This window comes from Tamandua tetradactyla, chromosome 16, assembly GCF_023851605.1.
Source record: "Tamandua tetradactyla isolate mTamTet1 chromosome 16, mTamTet1.pri, whole genome shotgun sequence".
Taxonomy (NCBI): Eukaryota; Metazoa; Chordata; class Mammalia; order Pilosa; family Myrmecophagidae; genus Tamandua; species Tamandua tetradactyla.
The window spans coordinates 79019916-79044528 of NC_135342.1; the positions used below are offsets into that span (position 1 = coordinate 79019916).

Genomic DNA, 24613 nt, shown 5'->3' on the forward strand with positions numbered 1-24613 from the left:
GCAAGGCAGGTGAATGCGCCACCTGCGCTGCTGCTTAGCGCTCAGACTTACATCTTCCAGCTTGGTGACTTTTCCTTCCAGAAAATTTGGCAAAGAGGCAATACCTGCTCACGGTGATTATCTGTGACTGTGGAAACCTGTTTTCAGGTGCACTTACCAGATGTCACTTCCTTGCTGTGACCTCTGAGCCACCCAGCCCCCTTGTTGAGTTGCTCCTGCTACAATACACATAACACAAATCCTAAGAAAATATAGTTAGCATACTAGTAAAATAGAGCTCTGAGTCCCTGTGTTACTGACAAACGGCCCCTGCTGTGTTTCTCCACACGGCCCTCCTCCCTCCCAGGTGAGAGTTATTACGGTAATCATTTCCTCATAAGGAAGTCCAGGCTCAGAGGTGCTGCTGCTTTCATTCATTCATTCATTCATTCATTCATCCATTCAATTTTTCCCTGAGGCCAACTTTGTGTGTGCTGCAGAGATAGAGATGTATGCAAAATCAAGTTCGTGAGGGAGGCAGGCAATCAACAGAGAAAGCAAAAGTTGCCTAAGATCCTGGGACCATGGGTGCAATAGCAGAAAATGGAGCAGTGTTTCACAGTGTGACTGTGTGATTGTGAAAATCTCGTGTCTGATGCTCCTTTTATCTACCTTGTCAACAGATGAGTAGAACATGTGGAATAAAATAAATAATAGGGGGAACAAATGTTAAAATTAATTTAGTTTGAAATGCCAGTGATCAGTGAAAGGGAGGGGTAAGGGGTATGGTATATATAAATTTTTTTTCTGTTTTCGTTTTATTTCTTTTTCTGAATAGATGCAAATGTTCCAAGAAATGATCATGATGATGAATTTGCAACTATGTGATGATACTGTGAATTACTGATTATATATGTAGAATGGAATGATCAAAATAGGAATGTTTGCATTTGTTTGGTGTTTTTTGGTATTTAAAAAAATAGAAGAAAAAAATTATAAAAGAAAATGGAGCAGCATGACGGGTGGGGGAGCAGGGGCAAGGGGTAATGAGGTGGGGAGCAGGCAGGACCCAGAGGTCAGGGGCTCTGGCAGGTCTGAGCTTGCTGCTACACTCTGCCTTTGCAGGGGTGTGAGAGGCCCCCCGTGTTAGTTTCCTGGGGCTGCTGTGACCCACGGGCAGCCTAAGACGTGGACATTTGTTCCCTCCCAGTTCTGGAGGCCAGAAGTTCAAAGTGAAGGTGTGGGCAGGGCGGCGCTCCTCCAGAGGCCTCCAGTGAGGTCCCTCCTGGCCCAGTGGGGCCCGCGGGCTGCCTCCCTCCGGCCCTACCTGCAGCTTCCCCACTGTGGGTCTCGGTGGCCCGTCCCGTGAAGGTGCCAGTGCTCGGTTGTGGGGCCCAGCCTAATTCCCCATCACTGCATCCTAAGTGGATGACGTCTGCAAGGACCCTTTTTCCCCATGAAGGCAGCTCCTGAGGTCCTGGGAATCAGGACTTCAGCGTGTATTTTGGGGAGTTGTGACTCAACCCACAGCCCCTCCCCCCCTTAGTTTTAAGCCTAGAAAAGGGCTTCTTGGCTGACCTGCAGGCTAGAGTGAAGAGAACGTCGGGCCAGAAGTTCCTGCTGCTCTGAGACACGGGACCGAGCTGGGGGGAGTGGTCTCTGCCCCCCCGGGTCTGGTTCTGGCTGAGGGCCCGCCGCGTCCCCCTGCTTGGGGAGCTGATTCACCTGTCGGGACTGTCCAGAGCCAGGATGCACCCCACGGAAACACGCCATGTCCCCATTCGTCCATGCAGATTTCCCGGCTCGCCTCCTGCGGGCCAGGCTGAGCTGCTCCTTCCGTGGACAGGGATGGGCTTCAAACTTGGGTCCACAGTGGGCTGGTCAACCCACGTGTGCACGGGCTGGAGAGGAGTGAGGCTGAGGGGTCATCGGAGCGGAGACTGGGAGGGGACACTGAGCCAAGGGCCAGGGCTGAGGAGCCAGGTGACCTGGGGGCTCTGCAGGGGGAATGGGGGCAGAGGTGGGCTCGGTGGGCCGACACACAGATGCACTTTATCCCCTGAGCAACAGGGACCCTTTGAAGGGTTTAAATTGAGACATGACAATCATTCATTCATTCATTCATTTCTAGATATGCCAGGCATTCGGTTACAATGAACAAAGTAAATCAGATTTGCATTTTTAAGAGATCACACTTCACACTCCGGCTGCAGGAAGAAAAGGGATGGGAGGGATTTTGAGGCTTACACACACACACATACCCTTAACCAGATGCTTCTCAAAGTTTAGTAATATATAGACATCTTTTTAAAGAAATCTATTGCTACCTTCAATGTTGTCTCAAATTATTTGCTTGAGACAAATCATTTAATTAAAGATAAGCATAAAACTTGCAGTTAACCACAACTGCATGCTTATAATTCAATGAAAATTGAATACATTTGCCAATGAAATTCTAAGGTATTAATGTCACATCCATATTTTGAAATGTCTAGTGTGTTTTATTGAAACTCAATAAGTGATGTCTGGTGGTTGTATTAGCTATCTGTAGCTGTATAGCAAGTCACTCCAAAGCTTAGTGGCTTCAGACCACAAGTATTTGTTATCTCCCGCGGCCTGTGGGTCAGGAATGTGGGTGCAGCTTAGCTGGGAGCCTCTGGATCGGGGGCTCTCGTGGTCCAGCCATTGGCTGGGCAGCATTGCCTCTAAAGGCAGGTGGGACAGCAAGGGGATCTGCTTGCACACTCAGTCTTCTGGTTGTTTCCAGGCTTTGTGCCATCACCACGCGGCTCCTCGGAGCTGCCCCACAGGCTGGCAGCCGGCTTCCCCGAGGCCGAGCAGAGAACAACCAACTTGGAAGCCATGCTGTCTGAAACCTAGTCTTAGAAGGGACCTCCCATCACTTCTGCTGTATTTTATTCATTGGAAGTGAGTCTGGGGTCAGTCTGCTGGTGTGAGTGCCAGAGGCAGGGGTGACGGGGGCATCTCGGAGGCTGCTCACCGCAATCGTAGACAGAAATATCTTCTGAATATGTCAGGGACTGGTTTGCTCAGGTGGGATCCCCGGGCCTGGTGCTCAGCCACAGCTGCCAGCAAGCAGCCTGTGAGTGCCGGCTTGGAGGCTATCATTTGATAACGTAGAGCTGGCTTGTTTGGTGGAGAAAAAGTGTGCACCGGGCATTGTTGAAAAAATATTTCTGCATTTTGCGTATATTTGTATTTATGCCCACACTTCACGTGCATCAGCTATGGTGTGTCACTATGTGCAATGCTGAACTCGTGGAGGAGACCTGCAGTGTGACAGCGGCTCTCAGGGTTTGGGTGTTTTAGAGAAACATGCCGACCCCATGAGCAGGTGCCTGCTGGCGATTTGATGTTCCTGCTGGTTTTTCTTCTGGAGTCCCGTGAGCTCACCCCTACAGCATGCCCTTCGCCATTTATTTGGACGTCACTTGACGTGCCATGAGATGCCGTCACAAACTGTGGGCTGCGGTGCCACATCACAAGGCTCATCACTGAAACCCACATGCAGAATTAGTAAGTTTGCAGGGAACGGGCGAGCTCTCAGGACGCCATCCTGGAATCTCCAGTTAGGGAGGGGAAAGAATCCCAGATGCGAAGGGCAGGGCACTAGAAGGACCAGAGGGGCTTCTGGGTGTGAAACAGTGGCCACTGGGTGGGCCCCGTGTGAGGGGCGCCTGGGCTGCGAGGGGCCCGGGGGTGGGCACACCAGCTGGAGGGCGTGTGTTCCAGAATCAGAGGCTGCCCCGAGGAGACTCCCAGGCAGCTGCCAAGGAAATGTGAGTTATGAAGATGAAGGCCCTGGGAGCGCGAGTTCTCTCTCCGCCCCCCCAATGATCTATCAAATGAGGGAAGGGTAAGTTTTCAGGTACCTCAAAAAGTCATATAGAGGACAGAGATTAACTCGTCACAGGCAGAAGCTGAGGAGAGTGGTATTTGGACGGTGGTTTGAGACTGCTATGGACACAGGCTGGTCCCACGCCAGGTATGATGGGAAGATGATAAAATTGGGGATGAGGTGTTCAAAATACAGAAGAAATATCAGCAACCAAAAGGCCGGTGAGTGGAGGCTTGTTTATATATATATATATATATATATATATATATATATATATATATATATATATTATTGTATATCAATGCAATAGAAGTCCATGCAGACACTAAAATTGATGCTGTAAAAGAATATATAAAGGCACAGAAAGATGGTTATGATTTTTTCTTAACATTTTTTTCTTACGAAAAATGTTAAACATCCAGAAAAGGGAAACGAATAGAAAGCTGTACACTTACCTGGATTCAACTATTATTTTGCCGTGTTTGCTTTGTATGGGGTACCAGGTGGAAACAAGTGGCTATAATCTCTTTTGAAGAAACATATATCTACAACATGAAGAGAAAAATATCCCGAAGGATCTTTTTTAAAATATATTTTTATTGAGAAATCTTCACACACACAGCCCATGCATAGTGTACAATTAATGGCTCACAATATCATCACATAGTTGTGTATTGATCACTACGGTCATTCTTAGAGTATTTGCATCGCTCCAGAAAATGAAATACAAAGGGAAAAGAAGAAATTCATCCATCCCATACCCCTCACCCCTCCCTCTTGTTGACCACCAGTATGGAAAGATCATTTCTAACGGGTTATCAAGCATGGCTTCTTTTCTTTTTTGCAGTCTTCCGTGTTTTCCAAATTTTCTTCAACATGGGTTGTTTTGGTAACCAGGAAAAAAAAAAAGCTATTTGGAAAATGAAAGAGAGGGAAGAAGTGGAGGGGAGAGAAAGGACGGTGGGTGTAGATTGGGGGTGCTTTCCCGGAGTGGGGAAGTAGCTGGGCTGAGGTCATTAAGCCAGAGCCCTGACGCCAGCCAGGTTGGAGGGCAGGGTCTGAGCCACCACGTGGGGGTGCTGGCAGGAGGACAGGGGGCCAGCTGGTGATATGCAGGTGGCCGTTTGTGGGGGTCTTACCCTCCCCCCACCTCACTGCTTCACAAGACAGAGAGAAATAGTTTGGGTTGGCATACTGGGGGACCTCCATATGGGGACGGCCAGCGGCAGGCAGGAAGGGGTGCTCGCATCCGGGGAAGCTGGGGCGGGGGGTGCTGGGGAGTAGACCGGCTTGACGGTGGGGGAGGGGGGAGTATATGAGGACTTGGTGCTTTCTACATGTTTTTCTGTAAACCTGTAACTGCTCTAATAACTAAGTGTTCTTTATATTCTGGAAACCAGTCAGATGCACACACACACAATTTATTCCCGTTCTATGGCTTGTCTTTTTGCTTAGCGGCATTTCCTTTTTTCTCTTTTTTCTTTTCATGGGCAGGCACTGGGAACTGAACCCATTCTTTGTTTTTTTTTAAGACATTTTTTTATTGTGAAATGTATCACAATAAAAAGTGATATGTTTCAAAGTTCAGTTTTACAAAGTTATAGAGCAGATTTGACAGTATAGCGTGGGTTACATTTCCATAATTTCAGGCATTTTCAGCTGGCAGTTCCAATACATAGAAACCAAAAAGAAACTTCTACATAATGATTCAGCAGTGACAGTCATTCGTAAATCGTAAACTCTCTGCCACGGTTCCTTCTTCTTGTTTGACCCTTCTCTCAATCTTCAGGGATATCTGGGCAATGACTGTTCCAACTTCTTCATGTTGGAAAGGGGTGTCAACACTGTGGGGGAGGGGATTTTAGCTGGTTGATGTTCTGGAAGAGACTGGTAATTCTGGGTTTGAGGGTTTACCTGGCATAGGAACAATCTGGAGATTTTAAGCTTCTGAAAAATAAATTCAATAGGTAAAACTTTTATAGAATCTTAGATAGAGCCCTGGTTTAGAGTTTTCGGGAATGCTATTTGTTGGGGCTTGGCATACCTTGGCAACTTGTGGTATCTGGCTGAAGCTTGCCTTAGAGTAACTTCCAGAATGACCTCTTAACTCTATTTGAAATCTCTTAGCCACTGAAGCCTTGTTTTGTTATATTTCTTTTCCCCCTTTTGGTCAAGAAGGCTTTCTCACTCCCACTTTGCCAGGGCCAGGCTCATCCCTGGGAGTCATGTCCCGCATTGCCAGGGAGACTTACACCCTTGGATGTCATGTCCCATGTAGGGGGGAAGATAATGAGGTTGTCTGCAGAGTTTGGCTTAGAAAGAGAGAGGCCACATTTGAGCAACAAAAGTGATTCTCTGGGTATGACTCAGGCGTGTTTATAAATAGGCTTAGCTTCTCTGTTATAGAAATAAGTTTCATAAAGGCTAGCCTCAAGATCAAGGTCATACCTTATTAAATTGTGAGTCCCCAATGCTTGGGAAAATATCAAGAATTTCCCAGGTGGAGAAGTTTAGTAGTTCCATATTTTTTCTCTAGACCCTCAAGGAACTTTGCAAATACTTTTTTACCATCTGCCCAAAATACTCTGGATTGCATCACGGTATTACATTAAGCTATACAGAATCCCTAGATCTCATTCCCTAGTCTAGGCTTCATGTATTTAGGTTGTTTAAATAAACGGGCTAGACAGATTAAGTTAAATAGTGTGGTACAGAAAATTTATATTTTGGACAAAATAAACATCTCTTCCTTTGGTCTCACACAGAAGTTGAAGTTTTAAAATGCAGACCATATCATCCTTTACCCTGTATTCTGATTTACCTTCGTCCCAACCAGTTCAGCTTTATATCTGTAATTAAAGTCTGATCTCTTTTTCAGCTTCCTTAGCAGTTGCTGTATGGAGCAATGCTGACTTTAAGTCATGCTGATACACGCTCTAAGTCTCGGGTGTCACACAGGTACTCATAGGCCCAGGGAACTACCAAGTTATACCTAAAGAACACAGCATCTCAAAATTTAGAAATAGCACTCAAAACTCAAGAATAAGTATGACTGCTAGAAAAGCTTACAATCTAGGACCTAACTTTATATATAAGCATATTCTAAATGAGACCATGCAATGTTTGCCCATTTGTTTCTGGGTTATTCTGCTCAATATAATGTCCTCAGGGTTCATTCACCTTGTGGCACGCCTCATGATTTCCTTCCTTTCTGCAGCCACACAATACTCCGTCGTTATGTGTTCACCACAGTTCACCCTTCCGCTCCTCGGTCGATGTGCCCTTAGGCCACCTCCGTCCATTGACTATCGTGCATAAGTGGCATCTCTTTAAAGAGCAAAAGTTTAAAATGCTTATTTAGTTTAATTTATCCATTTCATCATTTTTTCTTATGGTTAAGCCTTTTCGTGTCCTAAAACACCTTTGCCTGACCCATCTCTTGCTACATTGATATTGCCAAATGATTTTCAGAAGAGTTAACCTAATCTGTTCGCTTGCTATAATGATTTTATTATCTGCTTCATCACACCCATAGCTACAATTAAGGTTTATCTTTTTTTTTTTGTATTTGCCAAGCTAATAATCTGTAGATCGAGACTTATGAACATAGGTGAATATTATTACGTGTTTATTAGTGATTTATATTCTTTCTTCTTAAATTGCTGATTTGTGTCCTTTGCGCTTTCTGCTTCTCAGCATTTTCAGGATTTTTCTTATTTGTTTGCCTGAGTTCTTAATATGTGAAAGACATTAACCCCCATCAGTAATATCTATAAAAAAATATTTTTACCATTTTATTTGCCATTTGATTTTCTTTAAGATATATTTAGTGCAGAGGTTTTTTTCCCCACCATCTTTCAGTTTGCAAGTATTTGTTCTGTTCCCACAGCAAGCTAGGGTGGGCACTTCGGGGGATGAATATCTACCCCCAAGGCTCTTCTCTGTAATTCACTTTATCCATTGAGAAGTCTGTCTGGTTGGCTTTCCCATAGGACCCTGTGCAGGGAACTCAGTCGAATCAACCCAGACTTATTGTTCTAGTTTGCTAGCTGGCGGAATGCAATATACCAGAAACGGAATGACTTTTAAAAGGGGGAATTTAATAAGTTGCTAATTTACAGTTCTAAGGCCGAGAAAATGTCCCAATTAAAACAAGACTATAGAAATGTCCAATCTAAGGCATCCAGGGAAAGATACCTTGGTTCAAGAAGGCCAATGAAGTTCAGGGCTTCTCTCTCAAGTGAGAAGACACATGGTGAACACTGTCCGGGCTTCTCTCTCACCTGGAAGGGCACATGGCAAACACAGCGTCTTCTGCTAGCTTTCTCTCCTGGCTTCCAGTTTCATGAAGCTCCCCGGAAGGCATTTTCCTTCTTCATCTCCAAAAGTCACTGGCTCATGGACTCTCTACTTTGTGGTGCTGCAGCATTCTCTGCTCTTTCCGAATCTCCATTCTCCAAAATGTTTCCTCTTTAATAGGACTCCAGTAAACCAATCAAGACCCACCCAAATGGGTGGAGACATGTCGTCACCTAATCCAGTTTAACAACCACTCTTCACTAAATCACATCATCCAAGGAGAGGATCTGATTACAGTTTCAAACATACAGTATGGAATAGGGATTAGTCTCCCTTTATGAAATGGGATTTTGATTAAAACATGGCTTTTCTAGGGGGCATACATCCTTTCAAACCAGCACAAAAGGGGAACTTATTAAGTTGCAAATTTACAGTTCTAATGCTGTGAAATTGTCCAAATTAAAGCAACTCTATAGAAATGTCTGATCTAAGGCATCCAGAGAAAGATACCTTGGTTCAAGAAGGCCAGTGGCATTCAGGTTTTCTCTCTCAACTGGAAAGGCACATGGCAAATGTGGTGACATCTGCTAGCTTTCTCTCCAGGCTTCTTGTTTCATGAAGCTCCCCCTGGGGATGTTTTCCTTCTGCATCTCCAAAAGTCTCTGGCTTTTTGGACTCTCTCTTTTTCCAAAATGGTTCCAGCAAGCAGCCCTACCTTAAATGGGGAGACTCATCTCCATGGAAACCTTCTAATCAAAAGTTACCACCCACATTTGGGTGGGTCACATCTCTATGGGAACTATCAGGAAAGCTCCCAGCCAGCAATATTGAATGAGGATAAAAGGACCTGGCTTTCCTGAGGTCCACAAATTCAAACCAGCACACTTACCAAAGGACAAATTACACGCCATTTATTGAATGCCATGTGGAATCTGACTGCAAGCGGAGCCGTTGCCTGATCCTGTGGGAAAGCCCACGAGGAAAAACAGATTCCAGCAGAGGGACACTCAGTGAGCGGTGAGCCAGAGCAGGAGTTACTGCAATTTTTAAAATTGTTTGTTTTGAGTAGTGTGCTGGTTTGAAAGGAAGTATGCCCCCTAAGAAAAGCCATGTTTTGATATAAATCCCATTTCATAAAGGTAGAATAATCCCTATTCAATACTGTATATTTGAAACTGTAATGAGATCATCTCCCTGGATGATGTGATTTAGTCAAGAGTGGTTCTTAAACTGGATTAGGGGATGACATGTTCCACCCATTTGAGTGGGTCTTGATTGGTTTATTGGAGTCCTATAAAAAAGGAAATATTTTGGAGAATTAGAGATTCAGAGAGAGCAGAACGATGTAGCCATGAGATGCAGAGAGTCTACGAGCCAGCAACGTTTGGAGATGAAGAAGGAAAACGCCTCCTGGGGAGCTTCATGAAACAGGAAGCCAGGAGAGGAAGCTAGCAGATGATGCCGTATTCACCATGTGCCCTTCCAGCCAAGAGAGAAGCCCTAACTGTGTTCGCCATGTGCCTTCTCACTTGAGAGAGAAACCCTGAACTTCATCGGCCTTCTTGAATCAAGGTATCTTTCCCTGGATACCTGTGACTGGACATTTCTATAGACTTGTTGTAATTGGGACATTTTCTCGGCCTTAGAACTGTAAACTTGCAACTCATTAAATTCCCCTTGTTAAAAGCCATTCTGTTTCTGGTATATTGCATTCCAGCAGCTAGCAAACTAGCTAGAACAAGTAGTTTATATATATGTGTGTTATAAGATTCCAAGACCACAAACGGGCATGCATTATCACAGCTCATTTCCTACTTTGTCTCTGCTCAGAGTTTTATCAATCGTTTCCAGTCTCTTGCAGATCATTCCAGAAGGATTCTATGCATTTACCAATCTATCAGTGTGCATAGACATTCTCTTCCTCTTTTTTACAGAACTAGTAAATATGTTCCTCACGTTTTTCCTCTAATAACTCCTGGAGATCACTCCACCTCGGGACAGAGTGCGCGTCCCTGCTTCATGCAGCCACGTGGAAGCTGGAGGTACTGGATGGACGTGGGGGTCATTTCACAGCAGAGAAGAGCTTCACCCCCCCCGCCCCCGCTACTCCGCCGCACCTGTCTACCTGCAGGCCCCACACCTGTGGGTGAAACGGGGTGTCGGAGGGCACAGCCTTGATGACCTTGACTGCACCCAGTTGCCCTCTGCAGCATTGGTCCCATCAGCATTCAGGAGACCACCTGAATAGGGAGCCCCTGTTGAGGGGGGGAGCTTCTGGCCTGAGCCAGTTTGCAATCAGAGACCCTGGTTGGGGAGGGAGTTGGAGTCTGATTTTGGCATCTTAGTGCACCTTGGTCAACCTACTCTCCTATGCTTGAATCTCAGCTTTGTGATGTGGGGCAAGTTTCGGGGTCTCGCTGAGTGCCTCAGTTTCCCCATATGGAAAGCAGGAATGATGACGATGGTGCTTCTTCTCCCGAGATGATGTGTGATGGGTGCTCCTCTCTGTATCAGGCCCGTAGGACATGCTCAGTGGTAAAGTCAGGACTAGCTCCATAATTTGTAGGGACCAGCTACGTAATTTGTAGGGCCTGGGCAAAGAGAAAATGTGGGACCCCTTCTTTAAAATCATTAAGAAATTTTATTTAAAAACCAAGAACATTACAAATGTTGGAGCGGATGTGGAGAAATAGGAACCCTCATCCATGGCTGGTGGGAAGTGGTGCAGCCTCTAGGGAAGTCAGTTGGTGGTTCTCAGAAAGCTGAGTGAAGAGCTCCCACACAGCCCGGCTGTCCTGCTGGGCAAATGCCCAGAAGAACTGACCGCGCACATTTGCACACCAGTGTTCATAGTGGCATTGTTCACAACTGCCAAGAGCTGGGAACAACCCATGTGTCCACCACCTGATGAATGGGGAAACAAAATGTGGTAAATACATGCAATGGAATATTATTCAGCCATGAAAAAGGAATGAAGGCTTGATGCATGTGACAACATGGATGGACCTGGAGGACATTATGCTGAATGAAACAAGCCAGACACAGAAGGACCACTATTGTATGAGCTCACTAAAAAGAATTAGAGGGGCAGATGCGATGGTGGCTCAGTGGCAGAATTGTCACCTGCCATGCTAGAGACCCAGGTTTGATTCCTGGTGCCTGCCTGTGTCAAAAAAAGAATTAGAATAAGCAAACTCATAAAGTTAGAATCAAGAATATAGGTTACTAGGGGCTGGATTGAGGGTAGAGAATGGGGAGTTAGGACTTAATTTCAATTTAGGTTCATTGTAAAGTTTTGGAAAAGGGTGGTAGGGGGTGGTAGCACAGTATGGAATTGCAGCACTGAATTATATTACACCAATGTGGCTAAAAGGGGGTAATTTTAGGTCATATATATGTTATTAGAAATGAGATTGAAAGATAAAACACAGCACTGTAAAAACAAGGACACTATTGAGACATAAAGTTGGAATATAGACTGTAAACTTTATATCAGTGTGAAATTTCCTGAACTTGAGACCTGCAGTTAAGGTGGTTGCGTAAGTGAAAACCCGTGTTCTTAGGAAATGCATGTGGCAGGATTAAGTGTTCAAGGAGCGCGATGTATACAGCCGACACTCAATTGTTCCTAAAATGGACTAATAGACGGATGGAGAGTGGAGAGATGGATGGAGGGATTGGTGGATAGATAGAATGATAAGGCAAAACGTAAGAATGGATGGGGCTGGGTGTCTGGGGGAATGGGGTATGTTGGAGTTCTCTGTAAGGGAATTGTACTATTTTTGTAACTATCTGTAAGTTTGAAATAATTTTAAAATAAAAAGGTTTTTTTCATTAAAATTAAGATACTGTTTAATCCGTAGAATTCAAGTAACTCGAATATCTGTATTTATAGATTTTTTACTTCCTTGCATTAATTTCATATTGGTTTATGAAACATATTGTACAAACAGGCTTTACAATATTTACTTAGATTTTTTTAATATGCCTATGGATAAGCTAACTGAGATATCCATTTTAGGTGGTTAAGATTTCTATATGTTAATTATAAAAATATTTGTATGTTTATGTTTTCCTGAAATCAGGAAGTTATTTCCTTACATAGGTCATTATTATAGCAATGCAGGTATTTGTAAGACTTTCTACTTGATATTTTGAGAACATTCACACTTTTGACAGCTGATCAAATGATATCTAAGTTAGTAATACTTAGAATTTAATAACTTTGCTATCTGAATATGTAGTTTTTTTTGCCTTGTCGCCTTAATTTTAAATTGGTTTATGAAACTTCCTGTGTAAACACAGGCTTTACAATGATTATATGGATAATTTATTTAAATATGCCGATGGTTGAGCTAAGTCATCCCTTGTTGGTGGTTCTAAGTATATTGTTTGTTTTCTTAAATTAAAAAAAAATTAAGGATTTCAAGATGACCACAGCAGGGCATTCACCCAAATGGGGGCCCTTCCAAGCAGGCTCCCTGTGCGAATGGCCGGCCCTGGGTGGGGGGGGGGTGTGGGGCGGTGACTGCGGGAAGGTCAGAAAGAGTCTGTGGACACCAGCCAGTTCCTGCTGTTTGGTTCCCTCTGCGGCGCCCGGCGCCCGGCTCACCCACACACTTCTCTCACTTCTTTCTCTGGGCCAGCTGCCCTCCACGTGGGGCCAGGCTCAGCAGCAGTGCCTGGGATCTTGTTAGAAATGCAGAACCGTGGGCTCCGCCTCCGACTTCTGGGGTGGGGTCTGGTGATCTGAGTTGTAACCAGGTTGGGCTTTGAGAAATGCTGCATTGGGTGATGCGGTTCTCCATCCATCTGACATTCTCTTCGCGTTTGCCAGACGCTTTTGTAGGTCCTAGAGACCAAAGAGTGAGCTAATGACAACCTACACCGTGGCACTGACGGGAGACAGATCAAATAGCACACTAGTGAGTAGACAGGTACAAGCTGGCATAAGACCCATGAAGAAAAGCAGGGCATGTAGGAAAGGAGTTGGAAATATTGGAGGTGTGGGGTTGAGTGAGGTGGATGTAGGTGCAGTCAGGGCAGACTTCCTGGAGGAGGTTGCAGAACTGAGACTTACACTCCGATTGCACATCCTCCTGCATTATATTTCTTTTCTTTTTTTGTACATCAGCCACATTTCATACATGCCTTAGAGCATTCAGCACCATCCACTGGATAGATTTGTCTCATGAAGGTGGCTTCCCTCCTCTTTGGTTCTGGAGGTGACCTGCCCCCCAGAGGAATTCTGCAGGCAGCTAATCTCTTTCCACAGTCCTTTATCTCCAATTTTAGAAGGTGCCTCACTATGGCTACCCTTCCCTTTGTAATCCTCTCTCTGCTCCCCCCCCCCGCCCCAATTCTCAGCATACTGAAATTTGAGTGATAGTTTTGCCTTCATTCATCATTGAATTGTTACTATTGGTTGCTATTTATCTACTTTCTTTTATGAGCCAGTAAATATTTTTCTTTCCTTCCCTGCCTCCTCTCCCTTCTTTTCACTTGTAAACTTGTGTTTTAATAAAAATTTGCACTATATAAAATCCTTCCTTAATCCCCCCCACTCCTTCGAGCCCTCTTCTGGAGGTTGGGGAAGTGCAGGGCAAATCCCTGTGTACTTCTAATCAGTTCGCTGTAGTCAGCTCACAGTTTGCTTGGTGTTCCCGGCCCCGTTTTTACCTAGTTCTAGAGAGGTTGACAAGTTGAAATTCTAGTTCTGTGCTTGCCAGCTGTGAGGCCTCAGGAAACATCGATATGATCATCTAATTCACAAACCCCATTCAATTGTCCTGAAAAGAGCAAAAGGTCCAGTGTGGGCCGCGGCTGCGTGCGGTGGCCAGGTCTCTTTAGTGTCCTTCAGTAGGGAAAGGCGCCTCGGCGTCCCTTGGCTTTCAGGCCCGTCACGTCTTTGGCGAGTCTACGCTCACTGCTTTGTAGTCGCCGTCAGTTTTGGCTTGTCTGATGTCTCCCTGTGGCTAGATTCAGGTCAAGAATTTGGCAGGAATATTCCAGAAGTGAAGTTGTCAAACTTCACTCAGTGCAAACCGTCAGCGGGCACAGGCGGCCACTGTCCCTTGCTCGGGTGGCTCTCGTCCCTCCGTGGAGCTGGCATCTGCCAGGTTTCTATGCTGTAAAGTTACAGAACTAATATCACAAGGAAGCAATTTTATGGAGAGACACGTTGAGACTGTCAACATCCTGCTCTCATTCCATTTTCGCTTGTTACTTTTTAGCATCTGGTGATAATGCTTAAAAGAATCAGTTATTATGAGGTTTGCTAAATGGTGGTTTTCTAATTCCCTCATTCCTTCCTCGTTCATTGATTGGCGTTCTACTGAAAGAACGTTTCCTCTTCCTCCCCTCCCTTCCTTCCTTTGTATTAGTATAGGTGCGTGGGTTCCCTTTTTATCAAATGTGTTAAAATTTTTTACTGTTGTTATTTACTTGGATCCTCAGATTGTCCCAGCTTTGGCCAGAGGAAGCCCCTTCAAGCCGGCTTCTGTGTTCTTTTGACATTTTCCCATCTCTCTTTGAGTACTTGCTTATTTTCTGGCAGAAGAATTTTAGGCTCCTTTGTACCTCTCCTGCCCAGCCCTGGACTCGCCATTTCTCCCAGATAATCTGGTTCCTTTTCTTGAGAATGTCTTCACAAATCAAGATCTGGCTCCATGTGTGCTCATTGCTATATAGATTTATATTTCAGTGTAACAGCATAATTAATTATGGTACCATAATTAATTTAACCAACTCCTTATAATTGGGGCTGATTATTATTATGTGGGTTGTTTCCAGTATTTAGCCGAGTCCTCTTTCACACTGAGATTTTTGAAAAAAGTAGTCCATGGTGTCTATACTTTTGTGGTTTCTTTCTTTCCTTCGAATACCCTGCATGTTTATTTAAATAAGCTTTTTATTTTGAAAGAACTTCAAATTTACCGAGAAGTTGCAAAGGTGACTCCTGTCCTCACCCAGCCCCCCCACCGCTGACACCTGACCTCGGCATGCTTCAGTTTTCCAACCAAGACACCGGCACTGGGGCATTACTGTGACCCAGACGCCCCCCTTCCTTGGCCTCCGTGGGCTTTCCTTTATAACACTTAAATCTTTTGTCCTTGGGGAATTTATCTGGGCTTTTTCATAGCTTAGAATTTTACCTGCTGGTTTGAGTAATTTCTTGATTTACTGTGAAAGCTGTACTGGCTTTTCCCCACGGCCCCTTGTGTCTGCTCCCCGCGGCCCCTTGTGTCTGCACTTCCTGACCCTCTCCCCCTTGGGCTGTCTGCGCCGCAGCCGTCCTGGGCTCCCCTCCCTCTGCTCTCCCTGTGGCTCCCAGCACCCCGGGACATTGGCCCTCTTCGGGCAGCTCTGCCCCATGCTCCTCCCCCACCCCACCCTCCCACAAACATTTTGAGCACGTTCTGTTTGCCAGGCATTTTGCTCGGCTCCTGGGCGCAGGACCTGTCCCTGCTCCCATGCGGTGCATGGTCTAGTCCGGAGGCAGAGGAGCGGGTCAGCAAGGGGCCCGGGCAGAGGGAGGAGCTGGGAGTCTGGGAGCTCAGAGAGCTGGACTCTTTCTCTGCTTTGGGGGGAGAGTGGGTGGGGTGGGACGGCCCAGGAGGCTTCCTGGAGCAGACAAGGAGGCAGTATCTTCTTCCTCTGGCTGCTGTAACAAACTATCGCAAATCTGTGGCTTAAAACAACGCATACTTATGCGCTTGCGGTTTTGGAGGTCGGAAGTCTGAAAGGGGGCTGTCTGGGTTACAATCAAGGTGTCGGCAGGCTGGTTCCTTCTGGAGCTCTGGGGAGGAACTGCTCCCTGGCTTTCCAGCTCCTAGAGGCTGCCCCCACTCCTTGGCTTGTGGCCCCTTCCTCCCTCTTCAGGCTGCAGTCACATAGCCCTGACCTCCTCCTATGGCCTCATGTCTCTTTTGCCTCTCCTGCCCCCTCTTCTAAGGACCCTGTGAGTTCACTGGGCTCACCTGGATAGTCCAGGACAGTCTCCCATCGCAAGGGCCTTAACTTAATCACACCTGTAGAGTCTCTCTTGCCAGGTAAGGTCACACACTCACCTGTCCATGGATAAGGAGGTGGATGTCTCTGGGCCACCTTTGACCACCTGCAGGTGGGCTGGTTTACCTTCCACTCCCACCACCCACCCCTCTCCTCCTCTTTGAAGAGCCAGAATGTTTTTTCCCTACTGATTTTCTCCATTCTCCACAGACACAAAATCCAAAAAGAAGTCACCTTGTGTGTTACAGAGCATGAGTAAAAGTTCTGGCTCTAGAGTCAGCCACTTCAGCCACTTCTTTATCTGTAAAATGGGGGTAAAAATTGCATCCCCATCAAAGTGCCATGGTGATGACCGAATGACATTGGGGATGTCGCATGCTGGGCGTGGGGTCTGATGAATCCACAGTGTTAGCCATTATATCATGTATGTGAGTTATTTTGGCTAAAGTTGCATGGTGTTTTATCACCATCGTAATTGTTATGTGTTCTTGACTACGTACAGTTGGCCGTCTCCATCTCCTGTCTCCCAAACTTCTAGAAAGAGCTGTCGGTGCTCAGCCTCAGGGCTCACCCTCGTGCATGACGGCAGGTCCCAGAGCTCCTAAGTAGGGCTCCAAATCCTGTGCAGGAAGCCAGAAGCCTGGAGGCAGCTGCTGGGGCCACATGGGAAAATGCCTGTCCCACCCAGGGTGGGGTGGGGTGGGGGGACAGGCCTGGGAGGGATGGACAGACAGACACAGGAGAAGAGGGAGAAAGGAAGAGAGACAGACCCAGGAGGGGAGAGAACAGGGAGGAGAGGGGGAGAAGTAGCCTACACCAGAAAGGACTGCAAGAGAAGTGGCATCCTTGGGGGCAGCAGGCTTCAGGCAAGGCAAGATATTTCCGGGACTTTAAGACACGAGTGGGAGGGAAACATGGGGGTTGGTCCCACACCTGGAATTCCAGGGGGTGCCAGGAGCAAGTGGAGCTAGGGTTCCACAGCTGCCCCGTGGCATGGGGGTGTGGGTCTGGGTGGCAGCAGGTGGCCTGGGAGTCTTAGGTCAGGATGGTGACCTGTAGGTAGGTGCCCAGGGGAGTTGGCCTCGTCAGCTGGTCCTGTGGGCTTAGGTTGTTTTGATCCTGACTTCCTACCAGGAAAACCGTTTTCACATGTGTCCCCAAGACAGGGTTTTTAATAAGTTATCTATGTATACTCCTGTGGTAAAAAAATCCTGAGTTCTGGGTCGTGAGCTGAACATTCCCCCAGAATTCATGTTCACCAGACACTCCAAATGTGACTGTATCTGGAAATAGGGTCTTTGTAGACGTAATGAGTTAAGGATCTCGAGACAAAGTCACCCTAGATTTACAGTGGGTCCTAAATCCAACGACTGGTGTCCTTATCAGAAGAGGAGAGGACACGCAGATGCACCAGGAGAAGAAGCCACGTGGAGACAGTGGCAGAGGCGGAGGTGAGCCAGGGACCCGGGATGCCCCACAGAGGCAGGACTCACCCTCGGAGCCCGCGGAAGGCGCCCGCCCTGATGCCTGGGTTTGGGCCCCTGAAGCCGTGAGAGAACGCATCTCTGCGGTTCTCAAGTCTGTGGAACTTTGCATCGGCAGCCGCAGGGGACCAGGCATGCCCTAAACAGGTAACAAACCAGACGTGGCAGAGAAGGAGGCTTGTTCGGCAGCCACATTCCAGGTGGGCGGGCATGGGGGGATCTGTGGGCCAAGTGGGTGAGCAGCCCAGGCCGCCAGGCTGTGGCTTCGTCCAGACCCCAGTGGGGATGCTCGGGTGACACAGACCCACCAGGATCACGGGTGGGCTCCCTGCTCAGGACCCTGCCCCGCGTCCGCACAGTCCCCTTTGCCGTGGGAGGCCACGTGTTCCCGGGGCCTGGGGATTCTGGTCTGGACAGCTCTGAAGGGCAGTACCCCGCTGAGCGTGGGTGCGGGAGGAGCACGGGGTGGGGAGCACAGGGTGGGGAGCACGGGCAGGAAGACTACGGAGCCGCTGGGGCAGGAGGTGGACACGGACATGGCGTGGACAGAGGCAGTGAGATGTAGAGAGGAGGAGGGGGCCGCAAGTAAGAGGAGGGGGCGTTGGGACCAGCCCGCAGTGAGACGCCAGGGGGCTGGCCTGGTGGACCTGCCCGTTTCTTCCCCAGGTCTCGGGGGCGATGGCATTTGTCATGGACACATTCTGAGCCACCTCACCTCGGTGTGTCAGTGGGGGAAGGGGCTGTGCTGCCTTCTGCCACCTCAGGGCGCCTGGGGACCCGTGGGGACGCCTGCTGCCACCGCGCCGCCTGGCCATGTGTTTCTGGACCTTACCAGCCATGCTGACCACCTGACCCTTGACCTTTCAGGCCCAGGTAGTGTCCTGCTGGGCCTCTGCGTCTCATCTGAGGATTCGAATCCACGCCTCGTGCCTGTCTAGCGCGGGGCTGCTTCCTGCTCTTGAGTCCCCTGACACGGCCAGGCCACTGCAGCAATGGCCCCATCGGTGTCCTGTGCCCCACCCAAGAGGCTGGGGCCTGTTCCAGCATTGCGGGGCTGAGTGCTTATCAGGTCCAAGCAGGATGAGGCAGGCACTGGCGGCTCCACTTCCTAGACAAGGAAGCTGAGGTCAGAGCTGCACTTGCCCGGGCTGGAAGGGCGGAGCGAGCTGGGAATGCACGAGGATGGAGCGGGCTCGTGCAGGGGTGGCGGGAAGCGAGCCCTTTCCTGGGCTTGGCTGGTGCCGAGGTTTGCTTAGCAGAGGCTCATGGAGCCGCCCCGGGTACCCAGCCCTGCCCCGCGTCCCCAGCTGGCTGCACTGGTGCGAGCAGATGAGAGCCCGTGAGGGATCCCTGCTCCATGTCAGCTGTGCCAGGAAGGAGAAGTCCAGGCACCGGGAGGGACAGCAAGTTGGAAATCTGGTTTGGGAAGATAAGTTAGAATAGCTGGTCCATCTTTGATGTTGGTTTTCTCCGCCTTGGCGTGATGGCCGCTTTGAGCCAGGTCATTCTCTGGGTGGGTCCGTCCTGGGCACGCTGGGGTCTGACCAGGAGACCTCGCCTGGAGCTCCAGATGGCAGTAGCACCGCTCCCGAGTTGTGACACCTAAAAACATCTCCGCACATCACCAGCTGTTCCCTGGGGGCCAAATCTCCCCCGGTTGTGAGCTGCTGCTTAGGTGTGGTACGGGGCCGTGAAGGGGTCCCTCGGATGTGCTACAGGGAGGGGGAGAGTGATTCAGAATCGACCCAACATTTGTGTGGAGGCCAGGCTTCCTGCAGGCGCCAAGGGCACGGCACGTCGGGGCAGGGGGCCCTGGACAGGCCCTTTCCTGGGGGACAAGGGTCTCCTCCAAGGGGGCCGCTTTGGCTTCCACTTGCAACTCATGGGCCCAGGAAATAGGTTTTTTTTTTTAACTTCCCTTTCCCTTGCCCCACCCTGTCACCTGGTAGCCTGTATTCTGGATTCTGACTCTATGGGTTTGCTTATTCTAATTATTTCATATCAGTGAGATCACACAATATTCGATTTTCTGTGTCTGGCTCATCTCACTCAACATGATGTCTCCAAGCTTCATCCATGTTGTCACATGTATCAGAACTTCATCCTTTTTTACGGCCAAATAATATTCCATCCAGTGTATATTCCATCCATTTTGTTTATCCATACAGTGGTTGATGGACGCTTGGGTTTCTCCCACCTTTTGGCAATTGTGAATAATGTCACTATGAATATCAGTGTGCAAATATCTGTACGAGTCCCTGCTTTCAATTCCTTGGGGTATATACCTAGAAGAGGTATTGCTGGGTCATATGGTAATTTTGTACTTAACTTTCTGAGGAAATACCAGACTGCCTTCCACAGCTGCTGCACCATGTTATATTCTCGCCAGCAAAGAATGCGTGCTCCCATTTTTCCATATCCTCTCCACCACTTGTAATTTTCCATTTTTTAAAATGGTGGCTATTCAAGTGGGTGTGAAATGTTATCTTATTGTGGTTTTGATTTGCATCTCCTTAATGGCTACTGATATTGAGCATCTTTTTCTGTACTTTTTGACCATTTCTGTGTCTTCTTTTGAGAAATGTCTATTCAAGTCTTGCCCATTTTTATTGAGTTGTCTTTTGATTGTTGAGTTGAAGGATTTCTTCATATATCCTGGGTATTAAACCCTTATTGGATAGGTGGTTTCTAAATATTTTCTCCCATTGCGAGGTTGTCTTTATACTTTCATGATAAAGGCCTTTCAGACACCAAAGTTTTTCATTTTGATGAGGTCCCATTTATCTTAGGACCTGCCAGACTGTACAACTTTTAGGTGTGTTTTTAAAGCTCGATAATGCAAGAGTCATTCTTGAATAATATCTAATGGTATTTTGGGCTCCTGTACAATTTTATAATTCTGATTGATGATGGCATCTTATATTGAACCAACCAAATAAAGGTAGATTTAGATTTGGGGGAAAAAATAGATTTTTAGCCAGTTGTGTTGCTGCCCCAAACAGAAGTCCGATTCTCTTAAGGAAGGTGTGGGATGTGGGCATGAGGTGAGTTCTGGTGCAGCTCTATTGAAGGGAGCTGGGTTTTTATCCTAAGAGCAACTGGAATCTATCCTAATGTTTTCAAGTATGGTGTGAGGGTGGATGTGTGTGTGTGTGTGAGAGAGAGAGAGAGAGAGATGATTGGATTTACATGCTTCAGAATCACGCAGGCTGCTGTGTGAAAATGGATTTGGTGTGATCCTGGTGGGAAAAAATAGCAAGACTGAGAACTATGGGGGTAGCGAATCGAGGCTTTAGTCGGTATGCCTGAATGGGGCCTTGAGGGTGGAAGAAGTTCTGTCTCATTTTCAAGTGCACATTTCTCTTGTAAGTGAACCTTGCTCAGAAAGAACCCGGTGTAGACTTAAGGAACGCCTACGAGCCCTGGACTAATGAATGCGCTGAGTGATTTGTGCCGTCAGCCCAGAGAGACCTGCTCCCTCAGCCTTGGGTGGTAGCAGAGGCAACTTCAGGAAGTGGCCATGGCTAGCACAGCTCTTCTAAGCAAACCAGGCCTTGCGGGGTGAGCTGGGGTGGGACAGGAGGGATTTTCCGTCTCTCTTCCAGCTGAAGGAAGAGGTTAGTTGATATGTCACCCTCTCCTTCCTTCTCAGTTCTCAGCAATCTGGTTAAAAAGGAAAAGATGATTGTCATGTCCTGGGTATCAGAATTCTAGGAATAATTTTGCAAAAACACCTGGGGCTTTCCTGAAGTCCCCTCCATGTTACCCTTTCCTCCCAACCCCTCCAGGCGTGTGTGTGGATTCTTCCCAGGCCTGGCATCTCACCGTGGAACAGTCATGCTCCCAGCTCCTGGCTGGCTTCCCTCTTTCCTTGGGTTATTTAAAATGATTCCAAGAACCAGGCTGTGGCATCGCCTGCCCTCAGCAGGGTTGCCCTCTAATATACAGGTATTCTTGGCTGAGTCGCCCAGAAGTTCAAGGTTCGAAATTCTGAATATGTAACTTGTTGCCTGGCTCTGGCAGCTTTGCAAATTCTGATTCTACTAAATAGCTTTGCTTAAAAACAGATGTTAAAAACAACAACAACAAAAGAAAGAAAACAGAAAAAAACAAACAATGCACAGATGCATCCATAATAGCCAACAACTAGAAACAAACCCCAAATGTCCGTCAGTGGTAAATGGATAAATGTATCGTGCTATCCTCATATCATGGAATTCTGTGCACCCATGAAAACGTGTGAGCCTTTGCTAGGTGCAGCGCAATGCATGAATCTCACTAACGACAGAGAGCGAAGGAAGCCAGACCCAAATAGATCTTGCATGCTCCCAATTAAATAAAGCTCACTCCCGGGCAAAACTAATCGGAGGTGACAGAGGTCACAGTAGGGGGCAGGTAGGCTGGACAGAGGCGCAAGGGAACTCCTGGGGGGTTGATGATGTGTGTGTCTCAACCTGGGCATTGGCTATGTGCATTCGTTCATAGAAATTTGGGCTGCATACTTAAGTGCACTTTCTACAGGTATGCTATACTTTAAAAAGACAGCACAGAATTTCAATTTGCTTAACAGCCATCCTGCTTTTTTCACAGGCTGATGAACAGTGCGAATTGAAAGCCATTGAAAAGGAGAAGTCGGTGGCAGCTCTGCCGCCCAAGGAAGCGTGCAAATGCCACAAAGAAGATTTGGCAAAAGCACTTTATGTAAGAATTGATTTGCATCCCTGCCAACAGTGCGAAGGTGTTTAGATGGAAAAGAAAACAATACAAAGCCCTCAAAACCACTTGAAAGTTGCATGTTATAATGCCTTCAATGAGCACAGTTGGGAAATGCTGTTGATTTCGAACAGCGGCTGTTTCTCGTGTGGGGTCTCAGCATGGTGGTCCTGAATGCTGACGTGCTAGGGCCTGACCCGGAGCCTACTCGCTTCCAGACACGCCCATCCCAGGCTGCCAGGGACACCTCCTTTTGCAGAGGAAGAAAAAGAGAGCGAGTGACCCACCTTGCCCACACATCCCTACTGGGTGCTTTGTCTTCTAAGCGCACTTAGCCCTCTCCTCCCCCAGCCTTCATCTTTTATAATCCCTGCTGCTGCAAGACGCTCAGACCCAAGGCCAACCAGTTTCTCAAATGACCTTGACTTACTGTCCTGCAAAGAAGGGCCCGAGGGTCCTGGAGGCTGAGGGCCGTCGTTGCTCCATGCTTTCAATGGTCTTTTCTAGAAATTGAGCAAACACAATGGTTTCTGTGTGAGTGTGTGTGTTTGTGTGTTTGTGTACACGTGCGTATGTAGGTGTGTACTCAGAAACCAACTCACGTTGGGAAAGCAAACGAAAGAGCCCTATAAAAGGGCACATGTCACAGCGGCAAGAACATTGGTACTTAGGCTACACACCCGTCTCTGCTGGAGAGTCTCTGAAGTCTGCTGAGGTCCCAGTCCTGCTTGCTAGGTTCTGGAGAGGGGGAGGAGTTTCTTTTCTCTGCTTAGACATTTTCTGGGTGAATGGGCGTGATTTTCTTCCAGAAATCAGTGCAGTGTTTCCTGTTAGCTCATCACCCAGCTGCTACCAAGGAGAACTTTCTTTTCATTGATTTTTTTCCATTGATTTTTTTTAAAACAAGGATACCTCTGCCCAAGACCTGCACAGCATCTCCATACATTGTATTGACTTTTAAATTGGCTGTGTTTAATGAATTAATATATATAAAGAGCTTGGAGTAGTGTCTGATGCAGTGTATGCATGATGTTAATAGTTTTAGCTATAATGGTTTCTAAAGACAGGCTTTTTTGTTTTTGTTTTTTAGTGTTTCTGCATTTCTGGAATTCCATGCTAATCAAAATTCTATTTGTTGGAATTTTAGGCCCAACACATTCTTTTTGGCTGTAATTTAGGGGAGTAGTGTGGTATAATTAGAAAATCTTTGGATTGTGTGTTTTTTTTCTCCCTGTCCCTAACTGCTTGAGGCCTTTGTGCAAATCCACTCTGCCCGTAGACAAAGTCATCTTCCTTGCCCCTCATAGAAGCTTCTAGAGAGGGGCGTGTGTGCGGTGGGCTCCTCGGTCCTTGCTGGCGGGTCAGTGAGCTGGTGCTTGGCCCTGTCTTTCCAGGTGGACTTGCAGCAAGGGCTGTCAGAGTTCTCGGTGATACAGCGCAGACGGCTCCACGGCTGGAATGAATTTGTGGCTGGCAACACGGAACCTGTGTGGAAGAAATACCTCGACCAGGTCAGGCCACAGCGGTCACTCTCGTGCTCTCTAACCAGCCTGGGCCAGGTGGGGTGGAGCCATTCATTCTTTAGACATCAATGGAGGTGGGCTGGGGAGTCCTGGGGGGTGAGGTACGGCAGTGTACTGCAAGGGAAAAGTCACTCCCCTCTCACGCTGCTCTCAGCCAGCATATGGGGCTGCCCAGGCACCCGTGATCATAAATGATAGTGGCCACGTTTACGGAGCTTTCCACGTGCAGGTGCTTCCTAAATGCCTCATGGGCACTAGCTTAACCTCCCACTAACCCAGTGGAGTACTGTCCACTCTGTTGTAATGGGTAGTTAGGTTCTTTAACGTCGCCGCTGTGAACACTGAACCAGCGGACGCTGAACCCTCCTGGGGGAAACACAGGGTTCAGTTCCTGCCGGCCTCTGGCCACAATATTTCCATCCACCATTTGATGCATAACCTTGCTTTCTGTATTGCTCTTTAAAGACACCTGATGGGATATATGTTATCATTTGTTAACACTGAACTCACGGCCGACAGCGCTATGCACACCTGAGCCAAGCTTAGCGAGCGCCTGGTTTTTCTGTGAGGCCCATTGTAGGCTTCTCAGTCTTAGTGACACTAGACAGCACTTCAGCACTACTCTGGGGGCGGGGAGTGTGGTGGGGAGTGTGTTCAACAACAAAACCACCAAAACACACACATTTAAAAACATGGCACTAAATAAACCATGACAGGGGCATTCATTTCCAGCATGAGCAGCTGAA

At 47.5% G+C, this 24613-nt stretch overlaps 1 protein-coding gene across 1 annotated transcript in view; it reads left to right on the top strand.

The window, feature by feature from the left end:
- The window catches only part of ATP2C2 (ATPase secretory pathway Ca2+ transporting 2), a 90734-nt gene that overhangs the window by 2000 nt on the left and 64121 nt on the right, over positions 1-24613 (top strand). The window contains exons 2-3 of the mRNA XM_077133201.1: positions 22222-22332; positions 23739-23855. Coding sequence (XP_076989316.1) covers positions 22222-22332; positions 23739-23855 — 228 coding nt within the window. The remainder of the gene's footprint in view (positions 1-22221; positions 22333-23738; positions 23856-24613) is intronic.